Below are 21,006 nucleotides of genomic sequence, written 5' to 3' on the forward strand. Positions count from 1 at the left end.
ACCAAATACTAATATCTGTCTACATATACAAACATTGGTACAACAGGCATCGTTGTGCTATACCACAGCAAATTAAATACAATTACATATACACACAATGCAATCTCAAAGGTTCAGGTATAAAACATATCACGTTTTATTTCACATTACAGTCATATAGTGATAACAGACATGTGTAAGGTCATTGTCCAACAATAAAATATAGTTCCGGTCTATCACGACACACTATGAATGTTAAAGAGAACAACAAATAGTTACAATGGGAATGTTGAATTGACCTCAGTCAATGTATTGTCATTAATGACCACAGGTCATATCGAAGTATATGTAGATACAGCACTAGTGAACACTGCATTCACTCACCATACTCTGGACCTGTGACGTGGTTGATGCATGTCATCGTATCCCAATAGATCAATGCTCATTATGTCAATCACTGGGTTGTCTGGTTCAGACTCGATTATTTACAGACCGCAGTCATATAGCTGGAATATTGCTGAGAGCGGCATTAGTAACGAAACAAACACTAACTCTGAATACTATATTATAAAACTCTGATACAACACTTTGAAGGCAATATCTACCTTGACCACAGCGACCGTGTGGTAGGTCATGCCTGCCTCCCTTCAAACGTTCTCCCAGCTACACATCTAGGTGCGTACCAAGTTGTCCCCAGGGTAGGAAGGAATGTCCTGCCTGTATGACATCTACATTGACCACAGCAACCGTGTGGTAGACCATGCCTGCCTCCCTTCAGACGTTCTCCGACCTACACATCTAGGTGCGTACCAAGTTGTCCCCAGGGTAGGAAGGAATGTCCTGCATGTATAACATCTACAGTGACCACAGCAACCGTATGGTACGTCATGCCTGCCTCCCTTCAGACGTTTTCCCAGCTACACATCTAGGTGCGTACCAAGTTGTCCCCAGGGTAGGAAGGAGTGTTCTGCCTGTATGACATCTAGAGTGTAAGGACTGTAGCCGGGATGCTGGGAGTCACATCCAGCATCATTAATACAAAGTATTTAGAACACGTCTAAATACACCGTATACACTAATACCACTAATACCACTACCACTAATAACAGTAGAAGTAATAGCTGAAATAAACCAAAACAACCTTTTTAGAGATTTCACTCCATATTTGCATTTACAATATACAATATGCTAAACAACATAATTCAAATATGTACCACACATTCAATGTTTTTAATAAACCACACAGTTTTACAATCTAAGAATGTTAAAAAGTATGAAGTAATTGCGCCCAACCTTGGCCTAAGGTGTAGTGGTGGTCTGTGGCGTTCTCGCGCTCCACTACAAGACACTAGACATCTGACACTAGACGTGTACCCTTTACATAACTACTCATTCGCACAGATGATACGACATTTGGTTGGTTTAGGGATGGTGGTGGCATGGTGTGGGGCGGTATCACACATGGCATGGGGACAGATTTTATTATTGTCAATGGACATTTCCCTGGCCAACGATGTTGTTCTATTAGCTGGAAAAAAGTCTGAACTGGTAGATGGCAATACCAGGCCGTATCGTACCCAGGTCTTCATCGATTATCTCCGACGAGGAGGCAGACGGACATTGGACTGGACAGCTAAGACCCCTTACATGTCTCGCCCACATTTGGATGCAATCGTTCGGTCATAGCGTTTATCTGCGTACATCTATGGGGGTACCACCGAGCCACTTCCTTAAACAAATAAGCTTGTCCAATTCGTCATGATAGAACGATGGTTTAATCGTGAAATATACCACAATTCGTTCTTCATTCTTCTTTGTGATTTATCGTAATATCTGCAATAAATCTATGCCATATTGCGCAATTTTGATATACATTCATGTCATGAAACATTGTGAGCAAGATAAATATTTTATTGGATTGTAGAATGTGCTTCAACCATTTCAGCATATTCAAGCTTTAAAGTACTATTTTCTGATTCTGCTAAACATAATAAAGTAGTTATCTATCTATTGGCTGTCATATTTCAAGAAAACAGAAACAGACCTGACTTGAAGTGTGAATTTGTTGTACATATATATAACAGAAACATGCTACGTCATTCAGGGAAACACCAAGGTACAAAATATGTTATATTTTGCCCTATCACGTGGATATCCGTTACAAAATCATGTGAAGATGTATATAAGTGAGCTGCAAGATCTTTTTCTTTGATAGGATCTCCTTTACAGAGATACTAGTACCATGTCACAATTTGTTCTTCCCTGTCAGACATGACTGCTGCCCTGTGTTGCAACCATGAGGTCAAACACTGTATCATCATGGTAATTTCTGTCGTTAGTGTTCACCACATTCAGAGCATGGACATGCTTCACCATTTCTGCATCTCCTCCAAGACAGGCCACATGAAGAATGCTGTTTCTGTTATCATCCACTAAGGATACATCAGCTCCTTGTGTCACAAGTAAGTCAAACACTTGTCTGTGTCCAATCTGTGCTGTATTCATCAGGGGTGTCCTCCCGTACTGCCCCCTACTGTTGATGTCTCCAACCTTCTGTGAGAGGACATACTTCACTATGTCCACATGTCCTCCAAGACAGGCCACATGAAGGATGTTGTTTCTGTTATCATCCTCTAATGATACATCAGCTCCTTGTGTCACAAGTAAGTCAAACACTTGTCTGTGTCCCATCTCTGCTGTATTCATCAGGGGTGTCCGCCCATACTTCCCCCTACTGTTGATGTCTGCAACCATCTGTGAGAGGACATACTTCACCATGTCCACATGTCCTCCAAGACAGGTCACATGAAGGATGTTGTCTCCGTCATCATCCTCTAATGATACGTCAGCTCCTTGTGTCACAAGTAAGTCAAACACTTGTCTGTGTCCCATCTTTGCTGCCACCATCAGGGGTGTCCTCCCGTACTTACTCCTACTGTTGATGTCTGCAACCTTCTGTGAGAGGACATACTTCACCATGTCCACATGTCCTCCAAGACTTGCCACATGAAGGATGTTGTCTCCGTCGTCATCCTCTAATACTACATCAGCTCCTTGTGTCACAAGTAAGTCAAACACTTGTCTATGTCCAATCTGTGCTGTATTCATCAGGGGTGTCCTCCCGTACTTCCCCCTACTGTTGATGTCTGCAACCTTCTGTGAGAGGACATACTTCACCATGTCCACATGTCCTCCAAGACTGGTCACATGAAGGATGTTGTCTCCGTCATCACCCTCTAATGATACATCAGCTTCTTGTGTCACAAGTAAGTCAAACACTTGTCTGTGTCCCATCTGTGCTGCTACCATCAGGGGTGTCTCCCGGTACTTCCCCCTACTGTTGATGTCTGCAACCTTCTGTGAGAGGACATACTTCACTATGTCCACATGTCCTCCAAGACAGGCCACATGAAGGATGTTGTTTCTGTTATCATCCTCTAATGATACATCAGCTCCTTGTGTCACAAGTAAGTCAAACACTTGTCTGTGTCCCATCTGTGCTGTATTCATCAGGGGTGTCCGCCCATACTTCCCCCTACTGTTGATGTCTGCAACCTTCTGTGAGAGGACATACTTCACCATGTCCACATGTCCTCCAAGACAGGTCACATGAAGGATGTTGTTTCTGCCATCATCCTGTAATGATACATCAGCTCCTTGTGTCACAAGTAAGTCAAACACTTGTCTGTGTCCCATCTTTGCTGCCACCATCAGGGGTGTCCTCCCGTACTTACTCCTACTGTTGATGTCTGCAACCTTCTGTGAGAGGACATACTTCACCATGTCCACATGTCCTCCAAGACTTGCCACATGAAGGATGTTGTCTCCGTCGTCATCCTCTAATACTACATCAGCTCCTTGTGTCACAAGTAAGTCAAACACTTGTCTATGTCCAATCTGTGCTGTATTCATCAGGGGTGTCCTCCCGTACTTCCCCCTACTGTTGATGTCTGCAACCTTCTGTGAGAGGACATACTTCACCATGTCCACATGTCCTCCAAGACTGGTCACATGAAGGATGTTGTCTCCGTCATCACCCTCTAATGATACATCAGCTTCTTGTGTCACAAGTAAGTCAAACACTTGTCTGTGTCCCATCTGTGCTGCTACCATCAGGGGTGTCTCCCGGTACTTCCCCCTACTGTTGATGTCTCCAACCTTCTGTGAGAGGACATACTTCACTATGTCCACATGTCCTCCAAGACAGGCCACATGAAGGATGTTGTTTCTGTTATCATCCTCTAATGATACATCAGCTCCTTGTGTCACAAGTAAGTCAAACACTTGTCTGTGTCCCATCTCTGCTGTATTCATCAGGGGTGTCCGCCCATACTTCCCCCTACTGTTGATGTCTGCAACCTTCTGTGAGAGGACATACTTCACCATGTTCACATGTCCTCCAAGACAGGTCACATGAAGGATGTTGTCTCGTCATCATTCTCTAATGATACATCAGCTCCTTGTGTCACAAGTAAGTCAAACACTTGTCTGTGTCCCATCTTTGCTGCCACCATCAGGGGTGTCCTCCCGTACTTACTCCTACTGTTGATGTCTGCAACCTTCTGTGAGAGGACATACTTCACCATGTCCACATGTCCTCCAAGACAGGCCATATGAAGGATGTTGTTTCTGCCATCATCCTGTAATGATACATCAGCTCCTTGTGTCACAAGTAGGTCAAACACGTGTTTGTGTCCCTTCTCTGCTGCCATGATCAGGGGTGTCCTCCCGTACTTCCCCCTACTGTTGATGTCTGCAACCTTCTTTGAGAGGACATGCTTCACCATGTCCACATGTCCTCCAAGACAGGCCACATGAAGGATGCTGTTTCTGTCATCATCCTCTAATGATACATCAGCTCCTTGTGTCACAAGTAAGTCAAACACTTGTCTGTGTCCCATCTGTGCTGTATTCATCAGGGGTGTCCTCCCGTACTTCCCCCCACTGTTGATGTCTGCAATCTTCTGTGAGAGGACATACTTCACCATGTCCACATGTCCTCCAAGACAGGCCACTTGAAGGATGTTGTCTCCGTCATCATCCTCTAATGATACATCAGCTCCTTGTGTCACAAGTAAGTCAAACACTTGTCTGTGTCCCTTCTCTGCTGCCATGATCAGGGGTGCCCTCCCGTACTTCCCCCTACTGTTGATGTCTGCAACCTTCTGTGAGAGGACATACTTCACCATGTCCACATGTCCTCCAAGACTAGTCACATGAAGGATGTTGTCTCCGTCATCACCCTCTAATGATACATCAGCTCCTTGTGTCACAAGTAAGTCAAACACTTGTCTGTGTCCCATCTGTGCTGCTACCATCAGGGGTGTCTCCCCATACTTCCCCCTAATGTTGATGTCTGCAAACTTCTGTGAGAGGACATACTTCACTATGTCCACATGTCCTCCAAGACAGGCCACATGAAGGATGTTGTTTCTGTTATCATCCTCTAATGATACATCAGCTCCTTGTGTCACAAGTAAGTCAAACACTTGTCTGTGTCCCATCTCTGCTGTATTCATCAGGGGTGTCCGCCCATACTTCCCCCTACTGTTGATGTCTGCAACCTTCTGTGAGAGGACATACTTCACCATGTTCACATGTCCTCCAAGACAGGTCACATGAAGGATGTTGTCTCGTCATCATCCTCTAATGATACATCAGCTCCTTGTGTCACAAGTAAGTCAAACACTTGTCTGTGTCCCATCTTTGCTGCCACCATCAGGGGTGTCCTCCCGTACTTACTCCTACTGTTGATGTCTGCAACCTTCTGTTTGAGAACATACTTCACCATGTCCACATGTCCTCCAAGACAGGCCATATGAAGGATGTTGTTTCTGCCATCATCCTCTAATGATACATCAGCTCCTTGTGTCACAAGTAGGTCAAACACGTGTTTGTGTCCCTTCTCTGCTGCCATCATCAGGGGTGTCCTCCCGTACTTCCCCCTACTGTTGATGTCTGCAACCTTCTTTGAGAGGACATGCTTCACCATGTCCACATGTCCTCCAAGACAGGCCACATGAAGGATGCTGTTTCTGTCATCATCCTCTAATGATACATCAGCTCCTTGTGTCACAAGTAAGTCAAACACTTGTCTGTGTCCCATCTGTGCTGTATTCATCAGGGGTGTCCTCCCGTACTTCCCCCCACTGTTGATGTCTGCAATCTTCTGTGAGAGGACATACTTCACCATGTCCACATGTCCTCCAAGACAGGCCACTTGAAGGATGTTGTCTCCGTCATCATCCTCTAATGATACATCAGCTCCTTGTGTCACAAGTAAGTCAAACACTTGTCTGTGTCCCTTCTCTGCTGCCATGATCAGGGGTGTCCTCCCGTACTTCCCCCTACTGTTAATGTCTGCAACCTTCTGTGAGAGGACATACTTCACCATGTCCACATGTCCTCCAAGACAGGCCACATGAAGGATGTTGTTTGTGTTATCATCCACTAATGATACATCAGCTCCTTGTGTCACAAGTAAGTCAAACACTTGTCTGTGTCCCATCTGTGCTGCTACCATCAGGGGTGTCCTCCCGTACTGCCCCCTAATGTTGATGTCTGAAACCTTCTGTGAGAGGACATACTTCACCATGTTCACATGTCCTCCAAGACTTGCCACATGAAGGATGTTGTCTCCGTCATCATCCTCTAATACTACATCAGCTCCTTGTGTCACAAGTAAGTCAAACACTTGTCTGTGTCCAATCTGTGCTGCTACCATCAGGGGTGTCTCCCCGTACTTCCCCCTACTGTTGATGTCTGCAACCTTCTGTGAGAGGACATACTTCACTATGTCTACATGTCCTCCAAGACAGGCCACATGAAGGATGTTGTTTCTGTTATCATCCACTAATGATACATCAGCTCCTTGTGTCACAAGTAAGTCAAACGCTTGTCTGTATCCCAACTCTGCTGCCACCATCAGGGGTGTCATCCCATACTGCCCCCTACTGTTGATGTCTGCAACCTTCTGTGAGAGGACATACTTCACCATGTCCACATGTCCTCCAAGACAGGTCACATGAAGGATGTTGTTTCTGTTATCATTCACTAATGATACATCAGCACCTTGTGTCACAAGTAAGTCAAACACTTGTCTGTGCCCCTTCTCTGCTGCTACCATCAGGGGTGTCTCCCTGCACTGCCCCCTACTGTTGATGTCTGCAACCTTCTGTGAGAGGACATACTTCACTATGTCCACATGTCCTCCAAGACAGGCCACATGAAGGATGTTGTTTCTGTCATCATCCACTAATGATACATCAGCTCCTTGTGTCACAAGTAAGTCAAACGCTTGTCTGTGTCCCCTCTCTGCTGCCATCATCAGGGGTGTCCTCCCGTACTTCCCCCTACTGTTGATGTCTGCAATCTTCTGTGAGAGGACATACTTCACCATGTCCACATGTCCTCCAAAACAGCCCACATGAAGGATGTTGTTTCCGTCATCATTCACAAGTGATACATCAGCTCCTTTTCTCACAAGTAAGTCAAACACTTGTCTATGTCCCATCTCTGTTGCCACCATCACGGGTGTTACTCCCCACTCCCCTCTACTGTTAGGGTCTACGAAACCCTGAGATAAGATGTGTCTAAGCCGGTCCAGGTATCCCTTCTTGCAGGCATGATGGAGGGCTGTATCTGCACGTTGGGGGTTCTGTGTCACTATAAGAAAAGGATTAATATGTCAAAACAGGGAGTAACAACTAAACTTAACAATAAACCCAAACCCAACAAATAACATACCAAATACTCACGTACCATACACATATATGTTTACCACAAGTAAAGACCTCATCTCTAGCCGATGGAAAAAGTTTCTCTCAACGTTTCAGATCTTTAAGCGCCGATTAAGACTCACATTTTCAAGCTCACCTTCATTGGCTGAACTGAAAGCTTTCTTGTTCACTTCCAGCACACATAACGTGTGCAGTTATGGACCTTCTTAGTTATTATTATACATAAAATGTACGGATCTAGCAAATATGCCTTCACAGTTACCCTCAAAGTGAATACCATATCTCACTCTTCTCTTTATCTCGTGCCTTTCCACTGGCCGATCGTCCACGTGTGATGTCACGTCAACAAGAAAACCATATTCGGTTGGTACATCGACGGAATCGATACCACACTGCCTCGTTAACAGCTCAGGCAATGTTTGGGTTGAGACCAGTTGCTGGAAGAACCTACACATCATTCGGCGTTTTGTACTTAATCCTTCATTCACCTGATAGAGGAGTAAATATATACTCCGAAACGTTATGTTCCACATAATATAGAAGTTGACATGCATAAATTCTCTTACTCATGTGTGGTGATTTGGTGGTATGTTATGTTCTACATTCTTTCTCTGATAGTCACTTATGGTCGGCGGTCTAGCCTTCTGACTTGAAGATCCTCCCCCTGTGGATTAGATCCCCATGTATTCCAACAGTCCCGAGTCTCGCTCGCTCCGCACCATATACACTTACCCCCCTGTGCAACCTCAATGACCTACGCCCTCTTTCACGTCTCCCATGTACATCAACTGCCCGCATAGGGAAAAGGTGCAATGTTACCCACGGACATTAACACTGGAGACCTGCTCCCAATATAATGATTTGACCCCTGTTCCCGTCAACCTTTATAATATAGATTACCTCCACTTTTCAAGTGAAGCGAAACTGTACTTGATGATTTTGAATGTCTGTTCAGTTATTTGTTTCCCAGCTTTACCTTGCACTGGTTCAGCCAGCTTCTGTTTAACATTTGAGATCTGTTGTTCACCTTCATTTCCAACACACAGGACTGAAGTAGGGTGGGTAACTTCATAGTCCGTGTTTCCTAGTTTTCATCCCACCTCCACCCTGGAGTTAAGCCCTCTCTTCCTACCCCTGTAACGTTCTTACATGCCATATCAAAAGTCTATTTAGTATATGTCCCCTCATTATTAACACAAGGTCATAGTCAAGTATAACCCTCTCATGTATTTCCAGTTTAGTCCAATAAGGGATTGCCTAAAAGTCGGGCCGGGCCAGGCCAAGACGGGCCAAAGTGTTATTGGCTAATTACTCCATTATCGACGACCATACCTACATATTTTTGATGCAACAGTCACACATGACATTATTGAACAATCATAAACCCAAACCATGCACCACAATTAAGTAATTGCGAGTAAATCGCTTGAAAATCAGAAAGTTGATCTGTGTGTAAGCGTCGCTGAGTTAGGTAACATGTTAAAGAGCAATCGGTAAACGAACTAGTATTTGAAACGTATCAAATACTTCTAGCAATCGTGATGAAAATTTGCATTTCTCGGCATAGCATTTACATTTATAGGGTATTACTACATCTAAGTAACTACCACTTTATAATGTCACTGTTCATCGTATTTAAAGCAGACACGTTGGTTTAAGTAGAGCTCTTTTCCCCGCAATATCAACAGTCTCACAACAGTTCGGTCCGACGTGGCCCATATATATAATCAAATGTGTTTACATGTATCGTCTAGGATTAATCTATCTTTATACCACTTTATAGTGTCTCAGATCGCGATATTTAAAGAAAACACGGTGCTCAAAGTGAGGCCTTTTCCCTCTACATTCTCAACATTGTCTCTATCAGAAGCGTTTGGTCTGTGTTTGCCCAGACTTGGCCCGGGCTGTCAAAATCAACTTAAACCTCACAGATGTATCATCAAATCTAAAGACTAGTATTTACCTAGCTATATACCATAATGTCACAGTACATCGTATTTAAAGACAATTGGTCATCTAAAGTCAAGCACTTTTACTGTATTTTCTCAAGAAAATCTCTGTCACATGTGTTTGCCCCGTCTTTAACGGACCAGTTTCTTTAATTACGATGTACTGTGACGTTATAAAGTGGTATAGAGCTAGATATGATACTAGTCTATAGATTTAAACACATTTGATGATACATCTGTGCGTTTAAAGTTGATTTTGACAGCCAGGGGCAAGTCGGACCGAACACAAGCCAAACACTTCTGATACTACAAGCCAAATACTTCGATCTGAGACACTATAAAGTGGTCTATAGGTAGATATGCAACTCGTCTATAGATGTTAAGTATTTTTTGTAACTTAAGAAGTTTTAACAGTTATTAACACGTGTCGTGTCAGCCCACTTACACTCTACACTCGAATATGCACTCCCAGAAAACATCCTGGGTTGGTTTACCATGAATGAGTAAAGGGTAATTAGGGAGGCCAAACACGATAATTAAGGAAAGAAAAGTAGTCAAAACACTGTCATTTCCTGCCCATGACATCACATCCTTCATGCGAAGGTCGGTGACAAACCTTCTCATCAAAGACAACACACGAGGAATCTCGCTAAGTAATTATCACTTTATTACATTGTTGAATATATATATTTGGATTCAGACTCAATTAATTGAGCAAACCTATACGTTTGTGGACATTTGAGATCTGCCTAGATATGCACGTTTCGTTTTATTATTCTGCAATCCTTTTTTAGTATTACCCACTGGCCCGGCCTGGCCCGCCCCGGCCCGACTTTTATTGGCAATCCCGTCCAATAGCTGATGTCTCCTCTCACCTCAACCAGTGTTGTGCCACTTCCACCAGACATGTGCCATTAAAATTGATAAGTACTGTGTTGTTTGAAAGAAAGACAACATACCGTTCTCCAGGAAACAATAGGCACACTAATAATCTAAGAGCACACTCTGGTGCCATATGTACAGTAAGTATCACCGTTCCGTATGTGCAGTAGTATGGTGGTATGTTACGCACTACACTTTTTCTCTGGTGGTCACTTATGGGCGGCCGGGTAGCCAAGTTGATAAAGCTTGTTCTCGTCATGCTGAAGCCTCAGGTTAAATTCCCCAAGTGTCTACAATGTCCCCCATTTTGTAGTTCTTCTGTCGTTATACCGCTTAAATGGTGATTCAAGTGGTGGTACATTAATCTTACACATTCACTAACCTTTCTGTTTAGGCTGTCTAAAATTGAGTACGATCTTGAGCTCATCTTTTATCTTTCCAGAATGGCCCACTTTATCCTGGTTACGTCTTGGACTACTGTCCCTGGATGCCAGACTGCTTGTTTCACTGCGGAAGCCGCTGTCCCCAGAAACAAGAGACTGTCGGTCGAAGTACTCCACCACCTCTATTCTCTACGGATGCAAACGTTGCAAAAGCAGGAGTAAATATAAATGTAAGAAATGTAAAAAAAAAAGGGGGGGGGGGACATCTCTTTTGGAAAGAAGCCAAACATTTTCTTTTACAAACAACACATTTTATGCAGAAGATCAAGCATGTCCAGTAAAAGATGTTTTCTGTAAAACCCGAAAACACCTGTTTTCCATAAGAGATTACTTTTTAAAACTAAATTCTCAGGTCATAAAAGAATTTCAAATGGTATCAAGATGTACAGTACACTATACCATTTCATTAATTTAGAGGACCCTCGTGTTTTCTTCGGGGCGGTCGGTTAAAGCGTTCGTTCGTCACGCTGAAGACCTGGGTTCGATTCCCGACATGGGTACATTGTATGAAGCCCATTTCCGCCGTGATTTATTGCTGGAATATTGCTAAAAGCGGCGTAAAACCATACTCACTCACTCACTCACTCATGTTGCCTGCAAGGGCCCTTAAAGAAATTAGTAGGCTGCATTTTTAAGTATTTTAATTTTTTTCAGTATTTATTGAAGACTGTTGGATTAATGTGTTGTTTCTATTTCATGTGTACGTGTTCTGTGTTTTCATAGCAAGTATAACGTTTTATTACTGCCTCCCTGGGATAGTGGATACAGTATCTGACTGGAGCGGAGGGTTGATGGTTCGAAACCCTGCCAGCGTGCTACAAAATCACATGGAGAAATGACACTTGTTACCCTGCCTGGCGATTGGTATTGTCTCGACACAATAAAACCGGACACAAGTCGAGACTATTATGAGCATCCACACACCCATTCATTCACGTCGCTATATGATTGAAATAATCTTGAACGCAACGTTAAAACCTATTTCACCACACTTCACCTTAACATTGTATTGCTGATCAACAGTTACCTTTTTCAGTTGAATGTATTCTACCTCACATCTGACGAGGGTACCTGAGAAAAAAAAAAATTATTCCGTGAAACATTACTGTAATATTCTAGCATGACAAAAAGAGATTCCTGCGTTTTGATTGGTCGTCCAGAAGTATCGAATATATGTTAGACCATGATCGTTCTAACTGCCGCTTTACCACAACAGTAAATATATATTAAGATTTTGGACTTCTTTCGCAAACTAACCATTTTGCCAATTTCAAATACTGATCCTATATCTTTAAAATTGCTTAATAACCCTTTGCAGTTCCTTCATCCTACAAGCCTGAAACAGGCTCCGCCGAATCACTAAATGTTCCTGAGTTTGTACTTTGTAAACCTGGGAAATAGATGCTCTGAACATAAGTAACAATCTCAGAAAGAAATCAGTTTCTCTAAATGTTCCACAATATTTCAAATTTCAGAAACCATCATACCTTTCCCTTTACGACACCAACTCATTGAATTGTAGGAACGTGTTGCAGGACGTGGACTTCTAAAGTACACACCACTATCATGATGGGATATAGTTCTACAGATTGGAAGTCTAAACAGTGTGACGCGTTAGGCTTGACCTCACAGTACTTGATAGGGTAGCGGCAATATATAGTCAAGTCATGTTGATAAGGAAGAGAATTTATGGATGTCAACTTCTTTATTATGAGAAAAACAACGTTTCGGAGTTTATGCTTACTTCTTCATCCATAAATTCTCCATTCATCTGATGAAGGAGTAAGTATATACCCCGAAACGTTGACATCCATAAATTCGCTTCCTTATAATAAGTGTATCACTTCTAAATGCCTTTCAAAGATCCAAGTCATGTTGGTGTTAATTAAATTGATCAACGAGTCCAAGTACGATACCGACAATATCATGAGCATGTGTCCATGAATCCCTATCAAATAGTGATGATAGCAAGTGTTCACGAAACGACTAGCGTATCCTGCTTTACCGCTGGCCCCACGAAATCGCTCAGGGCTCATTTCGGTATACACTAAGGTACCTAGCTACATTTCAGTGCCACTTGGCAACAGATGCAGTAGTTTCAGTTTGTCTCTGGGTATTTGAACGTAATACAACTCAGCTCATTACTTGGGATTTAGAAGGAAGGTTAGATCTGGCCTGTGCTGCTTCAGAGTATATGAGTCTAACGTAAACTTTTTTCATCTACTCAGATTGTATTTTCCAGTCGTAAATACTGAATCCTAATCATGAGTGGTATGTGGTATATCTACAGTGACAAGTATATTCTGAACTTATTGAGATGATTTATTATCAAAACACTTATGATGGAAACGTTTGCACCTTGAAATGTGTCTGTGGAACATCCTGCTCCGTCAAGGCTTGGTTTGTTATCCTGCTCTTCAAGTCCTACCTGTGATGACAAAAATCCAAACTGTTGCATATATTTGGTAAAATTTATATAACAAGTATTCGGAAGCAAGATATGTTGAAGATACAGAGTGCGTTTCATTCATATTATTCACATTTAAAGCTTGTTCGAGCTGCAGATCTTCATCTGTCTATTAGTATTGCCTTACCGTGTTACTGTCATCACTGTGTCTTGCGTGTGTGTCTCCTGAACCTGTAAATAATTGTAGAGGTCAATTAACGTCATGTGGCGCATCACTGATATCACTTGCCACATACAGTTGCAGTTTAACCCGCTGGATGCCGAGTTATTTTTCTGTTGCACAGAGATGAAAAGGTAAACGTTGAGCGAGAAGTGCGGTCGCGCAGCACTGCATCTATCTTTAACTATAAAATCAGTATATTACATTCCCTATCAGAGTGTGTACAATCATTGCAAATATAAGATTGATCTGAAAAACAGACTGATATTTTGTTGAGCGTGAAAACACAGCAAACTTTTGCCACTTTTAATCATACATCGATATAAGTACTGTGCTACAAAAAGTTTATTTGACAGCTTCATTTAAATTACTATAAAGGAACAAAATACTGCCAACATTTTAATGGCATTGTGATATTTAAATACATTTGTAAGGGTATTTATAACGTTATATATTCGATACAAAAGGCAACTTGTTGTGAATGAGGGAAATCAAGTTTTCATTATGACGTCAAAACAAGGCAGAGAGGTATACACATGCACAAAGAAAAGGGGCACAACTCCGCTGTCCTGGTGACAATTTGCTATGAATTACAACACTGTATTGTCTTGTTCAGAGTAACCAAATTATTGCAACACAAATATCGATAGGATACCTTACACATGCAGGTACAAATCATAAAGTATGATATCGTACTACATAAACAATAGTGAGTGAGTGAGTGAGTGAGTGAGTGTGGTTTTACGCCGCTTTTAGCAATATTCCAGCAATAACACGGCGGGGGACACCAGAAATGGGTTTTACACATTGTACCCATGTCGGGAATCGAACCCGGGTCTTCGGCGTGACGAGCGAACGCTTTAACCACTAGGCTACCCGACAGCCCCACATAAACAATAAGGTGATAAAGAAATGGATGGCCCTAGCTAACATGTAAATTAGTTCTAAGATCACCGCATACACCACATTGTGTCAGTGTGATTTGACTCATGTTGACCAATTATTAATGGCGTACAAGTCTCATCAAATGTCTTGAATTAATAAATCATATACTCAAAAGATTGTTTCAAAATAAACAAATGTACTTTTAATATTTAATATGTTTTTATTTAGGAAGTTTTGGCCATCGGCCCATAATTCACAAAAAGTCACAAACAATGTATTGATGAACTGTCCGCCTTTGTACATTCAATGCATTACTATCAATATTCATTATCAGCAAATGCTATCAATTCATATATCATAGTGTTTTTCAATTTATTGATTTCTCACATTGATACCATAATTGTTTACACCTGGTTCCATGCATGTTAGTTATTACAAATTTTCATGATGACGTTGAAATGTCCTTTCACAAAGCTTTCACTGACTCCTCAAATTATCCCACCAAAGACAGATCAACAAAAATGTTCTTCCTTTTTGATAACTATATTTAAACACACATTGATACAACATTAACATAATCTTCCTTCCTACAAACTATTTTCCCACCGTCTAGACTCAAGATTTCCACAACGGAATTTACATTTCTTACTGACTCTTGAAAAGGCGCCTATGCTTGTCATAAGAGGCGACTAACGGGATGGTCAGGCTTGCTGACTTGGTTCGTGCATGTCATCGTATCCTACTTGTGTGGATCGATGCTCATGATGTCAGTCACTGGATTGTCTGGTCCAGATTCGATTATTTACAGACCGCCGTCATATGGCTACAATATTGCTGAGTGCGACCTTAAACAACAAACAAACAAACAAAACTGACTCTTAATATTTACTCGCCACTGTTCTGGTTGTAACACACATTTACACTGTTCATAAAAAAACTTATATTTACTTTCCCATATGTAATACAAAGCCAATGTTGACTTGATACATCTTTCAATCGTTGAGCAAAAGAAACTCAACGTATTTGCGCCTTCCCGACACCCTGATTTAACCAAACGAATCCATACCCATGTTCAAACTAAATATTTCTAAAAAATCCGACCCTTGTTTGCCGCCCGGCAACATATTTTATCAAATCTTTGGGTACCTATGGCATTGCATGGACAACAATTTTATCCAGTAGGACATGCAGTTTCATAACATACAGTAGAAATAACGGGTAGATCTACCTTCCTATAACTGCACTGTTTAAAAACACGTTACATGTTGATATCGTCAAACGTCTGAGGCGTAGATTACAATAGGTGCTATCATTCTGTCAAATAAGAACATTGATATATTTACATTGAGCTTATAACGCTTAATAAACCTTAATAGATCAAGAGTAACTTTCTTAGCGCGTGATAAGTGTAGAAAGGTTTTTCCCCATCTCAGTGTACATGTAGCTGTGACATAGATACCAAGATTTATTACCCACGCGGTGAAGATACAGATGGTAAGATACTACATCCGTACGTCACACGTGTGTCGTACAAGGTTGACGTCGTTTTATTCGTTTTGATTGGATAACCGTGACCTCAGTCTCAACGGAACTACTTTTTGCATTCATAAAAAAATCACGAGACGTCATTCATGTTTACAACGAGGCAGAACGGAAGAAATATCATGAAAGCGAGAGACATTAAAACATACTTAATCAGACCAAACAATATTGTCGTCACACGCATCAAATTCGCTTTGTATTCTATATTATCTAACCACAGAGCAACTACAGACATTGTAAAATCGAGCTATATCCATATGCAATGAACGACTACCGATAGATCGAGGGTTCCCTATGAGCTAGACGCACCCGACTACTTTCGCGACTTTCAATTGGATTGAACTTACACGGTAAAGCCTGGGGAAATGAAGTCAGTTTAAACTACCTGGTCAGATATGTAGACTTACGTTGGATGTCCCGGTTGTGCCATCAGTGCCCCCATTCGAAGCGTATTTTGTGACATGGCTTCCGAAGGTAACAGACACGACTGAACGATCACTTAAAGTGAGACCGCCTCCGTTGTCTAGTGGTAGAGCGTCCGCCCGGAGAGCGGAAGGTCCGGGGTTCGATCCCAGGCCGTGTCATACCAAAAAACGTTAAAAGATGGTACTTGTTGTAACCCTGTCTGGCGCTCGGCATTAAGGGTCTAAAACAAGGACTGGTCGACTCGGAGTCAGTATACTGTGTCTGAGTGGGGTATTCATAAACTGCGGCATGGTATCTCAGTGGGCTAGCACTATTAATCGGCATCAGTCCGGACTAGTACAAGCAGCCACACACACACATGTACATGCACGTCGCTATATAAGTGCAATAATCTTAGACGCGACGTTAAACCCAATTTCACCTCACCTCACCTCACTTAAAGTGAACAGTTCCGATATAAATCATTCGAAAACTCCATGGAAGTGTGCCCGACTTCTGTTTTTTTGTGTGGCCCAAACATCATAAATGTGAAAATAACGTTCCCTATTATTTTCAATCGCAAAACGCTGTGAGTAGATGACGGTCGTCTTTTCTAATTCCGATGGTGACCTTGCCCTTCGTTCGAAGCTGTTACTGACATGTAAGCATACATAAACGTCTTTGGCGAGCACTCTGATTTCCATCTTCCAAAATGGTACAGACAGGATATAAATTCAACTGATAGATCAAGGAGCCGAACCATTTTGACTTCACACCCGGGACCCCGTCGGTGCGAAGGACCGAGTGTTATTCCGAGATTCATAGCACAGTGCTAAATGACTTTTAAAGTTTTCTGACAGTTGCCATGCGTACCAACAACCATGCTCTTGAATTACCATAAGTTGAATAAATTCTTAAAATAAGATCTTGAGCGTTGATGCCATCATTTTTGCACACACAACAACAGAAACATGTTGTAAATGCGTTTGCAAAGAAATGTTAACAATGCCCATATTTGGGCAATATCAATGTTCATGTGCGACCAGATTTGCAACCGGTTTTAGTTTGGTCTGTCAATGAAAGAAAGATTTTTTTATGTATTTACACTTAAATACATATTTTGACGTGGGTAATAAATAAAATACCACTCTCATTCCCTTTAGATACCATTTTTACAAAACTCGTGAACTTTCTATGGTATCTGACCCAGCGAAAACCATTCTTTTCGTAAAAAAGATATCTAACGAGAATGAGTGTAGTATTCTCTATGTATATTCAGATAGTGTTTCTTAAATATGTCCGTCACAGTTCCATATTTCAGTTGTTTTAAGTTGCCGACCACTACTGGATATCATGATCTTAGTATTTTGTCTATTCACTTTCATGCTCTAATTATTGTAAAATGTACATAAAATATCAATTTGTTGATGTAATTTACACATGCCTTCGGCATCATCATTAACCATGTCATCAGCAAATAATAAGGTGCGGAAATCTTCCGGTATTACCAACATATATACCACTGCAGTCAGACTGTTTGATCCTTTTAATAAATATCATATTAATATTGGACGTTTGTGAATAACCTCCCTTTGTGTGGAATTATCAGGATAATCGTATAAGGTTTGTCATTGACGTGAACGTCAGCATCAAAATCCACCCACCACTCTCAATGAACTTGGTGTTTCTCTTACAGATGAGTGGAACAACATGAGTGGTGTCAAGTTAACATTGGTTGACTCAACACAATCATTCCTCGAAGAATTCGTGCATGTCTGATCAACAGAAATAGTTTTACCCGTGTCGTTGGCTGCAAAAGGCAATTTTGAATTTGACCCCCGACCTCTTAAAGACCTAGTGCTTCACCATCTCAGTAAACCAACTGTTTGAACCCATTACATCTGATCTCTTACTCCCCAGCAGGTATGATCAGATCATTGCCATTTGCCAATACCACATACATCAGAAGATATTTCTTGATGATTCCCACTACCCCTTATTTTGTTCTCATCGTACAACAATATTTACATATGTCATCACTTCTGGTGACCGACGTTTACTCAATGGCGTCATCACTGACATTAGTACGCGGGGTTTTCAGAGGAGGAATTTCGTTTATTCAGGAATCGCATCAACATAAATGTGTCAGAAGTAATCAGAAACAATCTGGCTACCTGCGTATTGTTTTTTGCTTTTAAAGTTTTTCATTTTAACCAAGAGAACTGGTCAGAAATGCAGATAACTACCGTCGTCTTTGTGCATGATTTTGTGTCAGTCATGGCGTAAAAGCAGAACGGAAACTTTAACAATTTCTTTTTGAATTTATATAATCAATGTACGGTTTCTATTTGTAAGTGCATAATCATTACTACGATTCCTTTTCCATGCATATTCTCATAACTTTGAGCAAATGTATGCAACTAATGGACGATGGATCTCTCGAAATAGGAGAAACACTGTAATATCTGAATTTTGCCATGTTTACATTTTAAACAAATACAGATTTATTTAACGATTTTCTGGTTGTGCGTTTTTTACAATATAGTTAGTTGTTTCACTCCTTTTTAAAGATTGTAATCACGGGATATTTTATACTGTTTATTTTGTTGTTGAAGAATTGTGAAAAGTATATAAAAATGTGTCATGTACACCGATGGTTGAACCTTATACGATTATACTGATAATTCCACATAAAAGTTTGGTCAGTTTTTGCATCTTTCATTGAATAAGTCCGAGACGTCACGGTGTGAAATAAGCACATAATCATGAACAAATACATATCCAATATTAAAAAATATAATTATTTTTTTGTTTTGAAATATTCTCTTGAGTGTTTGATTTATGTAAAAAGCGGTGCCTGACAGATTCGCGTCTTGTCCAATTAAAATACACGATCAACCTCTGTACTTTTGTATCCATTCAAGACATAAACATTTACATTGCATTAAACACAGTTACATCCCAGCTTGCGCTATTTTTGCTGGTTTTGTATGTGTAACATAACGATTGATCTTGTTATACCTCCAGTTGCAGTCAAACGACGCCTAAATTTTCATCGAAAGTTACAGCAACACCGACTACAATACGTACAATTTGTTGCTAATGTCGGTCAAAGTTCGCGAAAGGTCGTTCTGACGTTACCTTTAATGGGGTGTCCTCAGCGGTTGCGAGAACGTTTATCCGGTTTTAATGAGATTGTGGTAATCTAGGCATGTGAATAAACCTGTTTTGTTTATGTAAAGCAGTAATTGTTTATTGTTAAGCAATTTTATCCCTGCAGCCGTTGAAATATGCAGCTACTCGCCGACTCGTCTCGTATCAAAACACGGGGCTGTGTACTCACGGGCATATGACCACGGAGTACGCTGATCACTTTGTCGGAATAACGAGACTGATTAATAAGTGACTTCAGCAATTCGTTGCAAATTAGGGTGTCGGATTTAGAGACTGTCGGATTAACAGGTCTCCGTGATCGAATTTTCCCGAAAGAAGATATGGGGATATTTGTTTCGATTAACATTGCCAAGAAATATACGCATGTCAACGCATAATGAACAATAAGTTTTGAACAATTTTGACGTATTTGTTTCTAAATGGGGAAAAGTTTAAGGTGGAATAACACAACTCGTGGTTATTCATGAGGAACATATGAACTTTGTAATCCCGATGATCGCAAAAGACTAGGCTAAAAAACCGTTGATAAAGACACGATTGATATTTCCAAAATTAGAAAAAAAATACTTGTTTTAAATCCTCCACATATATCCAGGCTCTTGGGTATAACTCTTGGGTATTACCATGTCAGTAGGTAATGACGTATTTGTTTCTAAATGGGGAAAAGTTTAAGGTGGAAATAACACAACTCGTGGTTATTAATGAGGAACATATGAACTTTGTAATCCCGATGATCGCAAAAGACTAGGCTAAAAAACCGTTGATAAAGACACGATTGATATTTCCAAAATTAGAAAAAAAATACTTGTTTTAAGTCCTCCACATATATCCAGGCTCTTGGGTATAACTCTTGGATATTACCATGTCAGTAGGTAACACATACAAAAAGGAAATTGCATACTATGAACGATGTATATACGCCTGTAAAACGGATAAACGACATGCATTGTAAGATATTCTGTCAACTGTATAATTATTATATTTTGATCTAAAATCATTTTATAGTGTGATTGATTGTGAATTGATTGGCTGTATATCTTTTCGGATCATACCAACTGCATATATGATGAACAGGACTAAACGTGAGCGGTGTCAAGGTCATCAAACAGAATAATGAGTTGGTGTCCAAAAAAGGTGTGTCCAAAATGCCTTTAAAAAAGCAAGTTTATCAAAATAAGTTAATTTGCCTGATTAATGTTCCCGCCTGCACATAAACAAACTGAGTTCACATGAAGTTGTCATATGATTTGACATCAGCTAAGAATGTTGAAGTGTGCAACATTCTTAGTCCCCGATCAGCAACTAACTACATGTACTCGATTTTAGAACATATTCACTATAGAATCGCACGAATATCTGATTTCGTTTTAAAGAATGACCA

General features: G+C 41.0%; 1 protein-coding gene across 1 annotated transcript in view; it reads right to left on the bottom strand.

Annotated features, from left to right (window-relative positions):
• Positions 1-833: 833 nt before the first annotated feature.
• The window catches only part of LOC139473179 (uncharacterized), a 93,305-nt gene continuing 73,132 nt past the window's right edge, over positions 834-21,006 (bottom strand). Inside the window, 3 exon segments of the mRNA XM_071255695.1 lie at positions 834-4,409; positions 4,412-5,614; positions 5,617-7,571. Coding sequence (XP_071111796.1) covers positions 2,245-4,409; positions 4,412-5,614; positions 5,617-7,571 — 5,323 coding nt within the window. The 3' untranslated portion in view covers positions 834-2,244.

Source organism: Haliotis cracherodii, unplaced genomic scaffold, assembly GCF_022045235.1.
Source record: "Haliotis cracherodii isolate W230 unplaced genomic scaffold, xgHalCrac1.p SCAF_27, whole genome shotgun sequence".
Classification (NCBI taxonomy): domain Eukaryota; kingdom Metazoa; phylum Mollusca; class Gastropoda; order Lepetellida; family Haliotidae; genus Haliotis; species Haliotis cracherodii.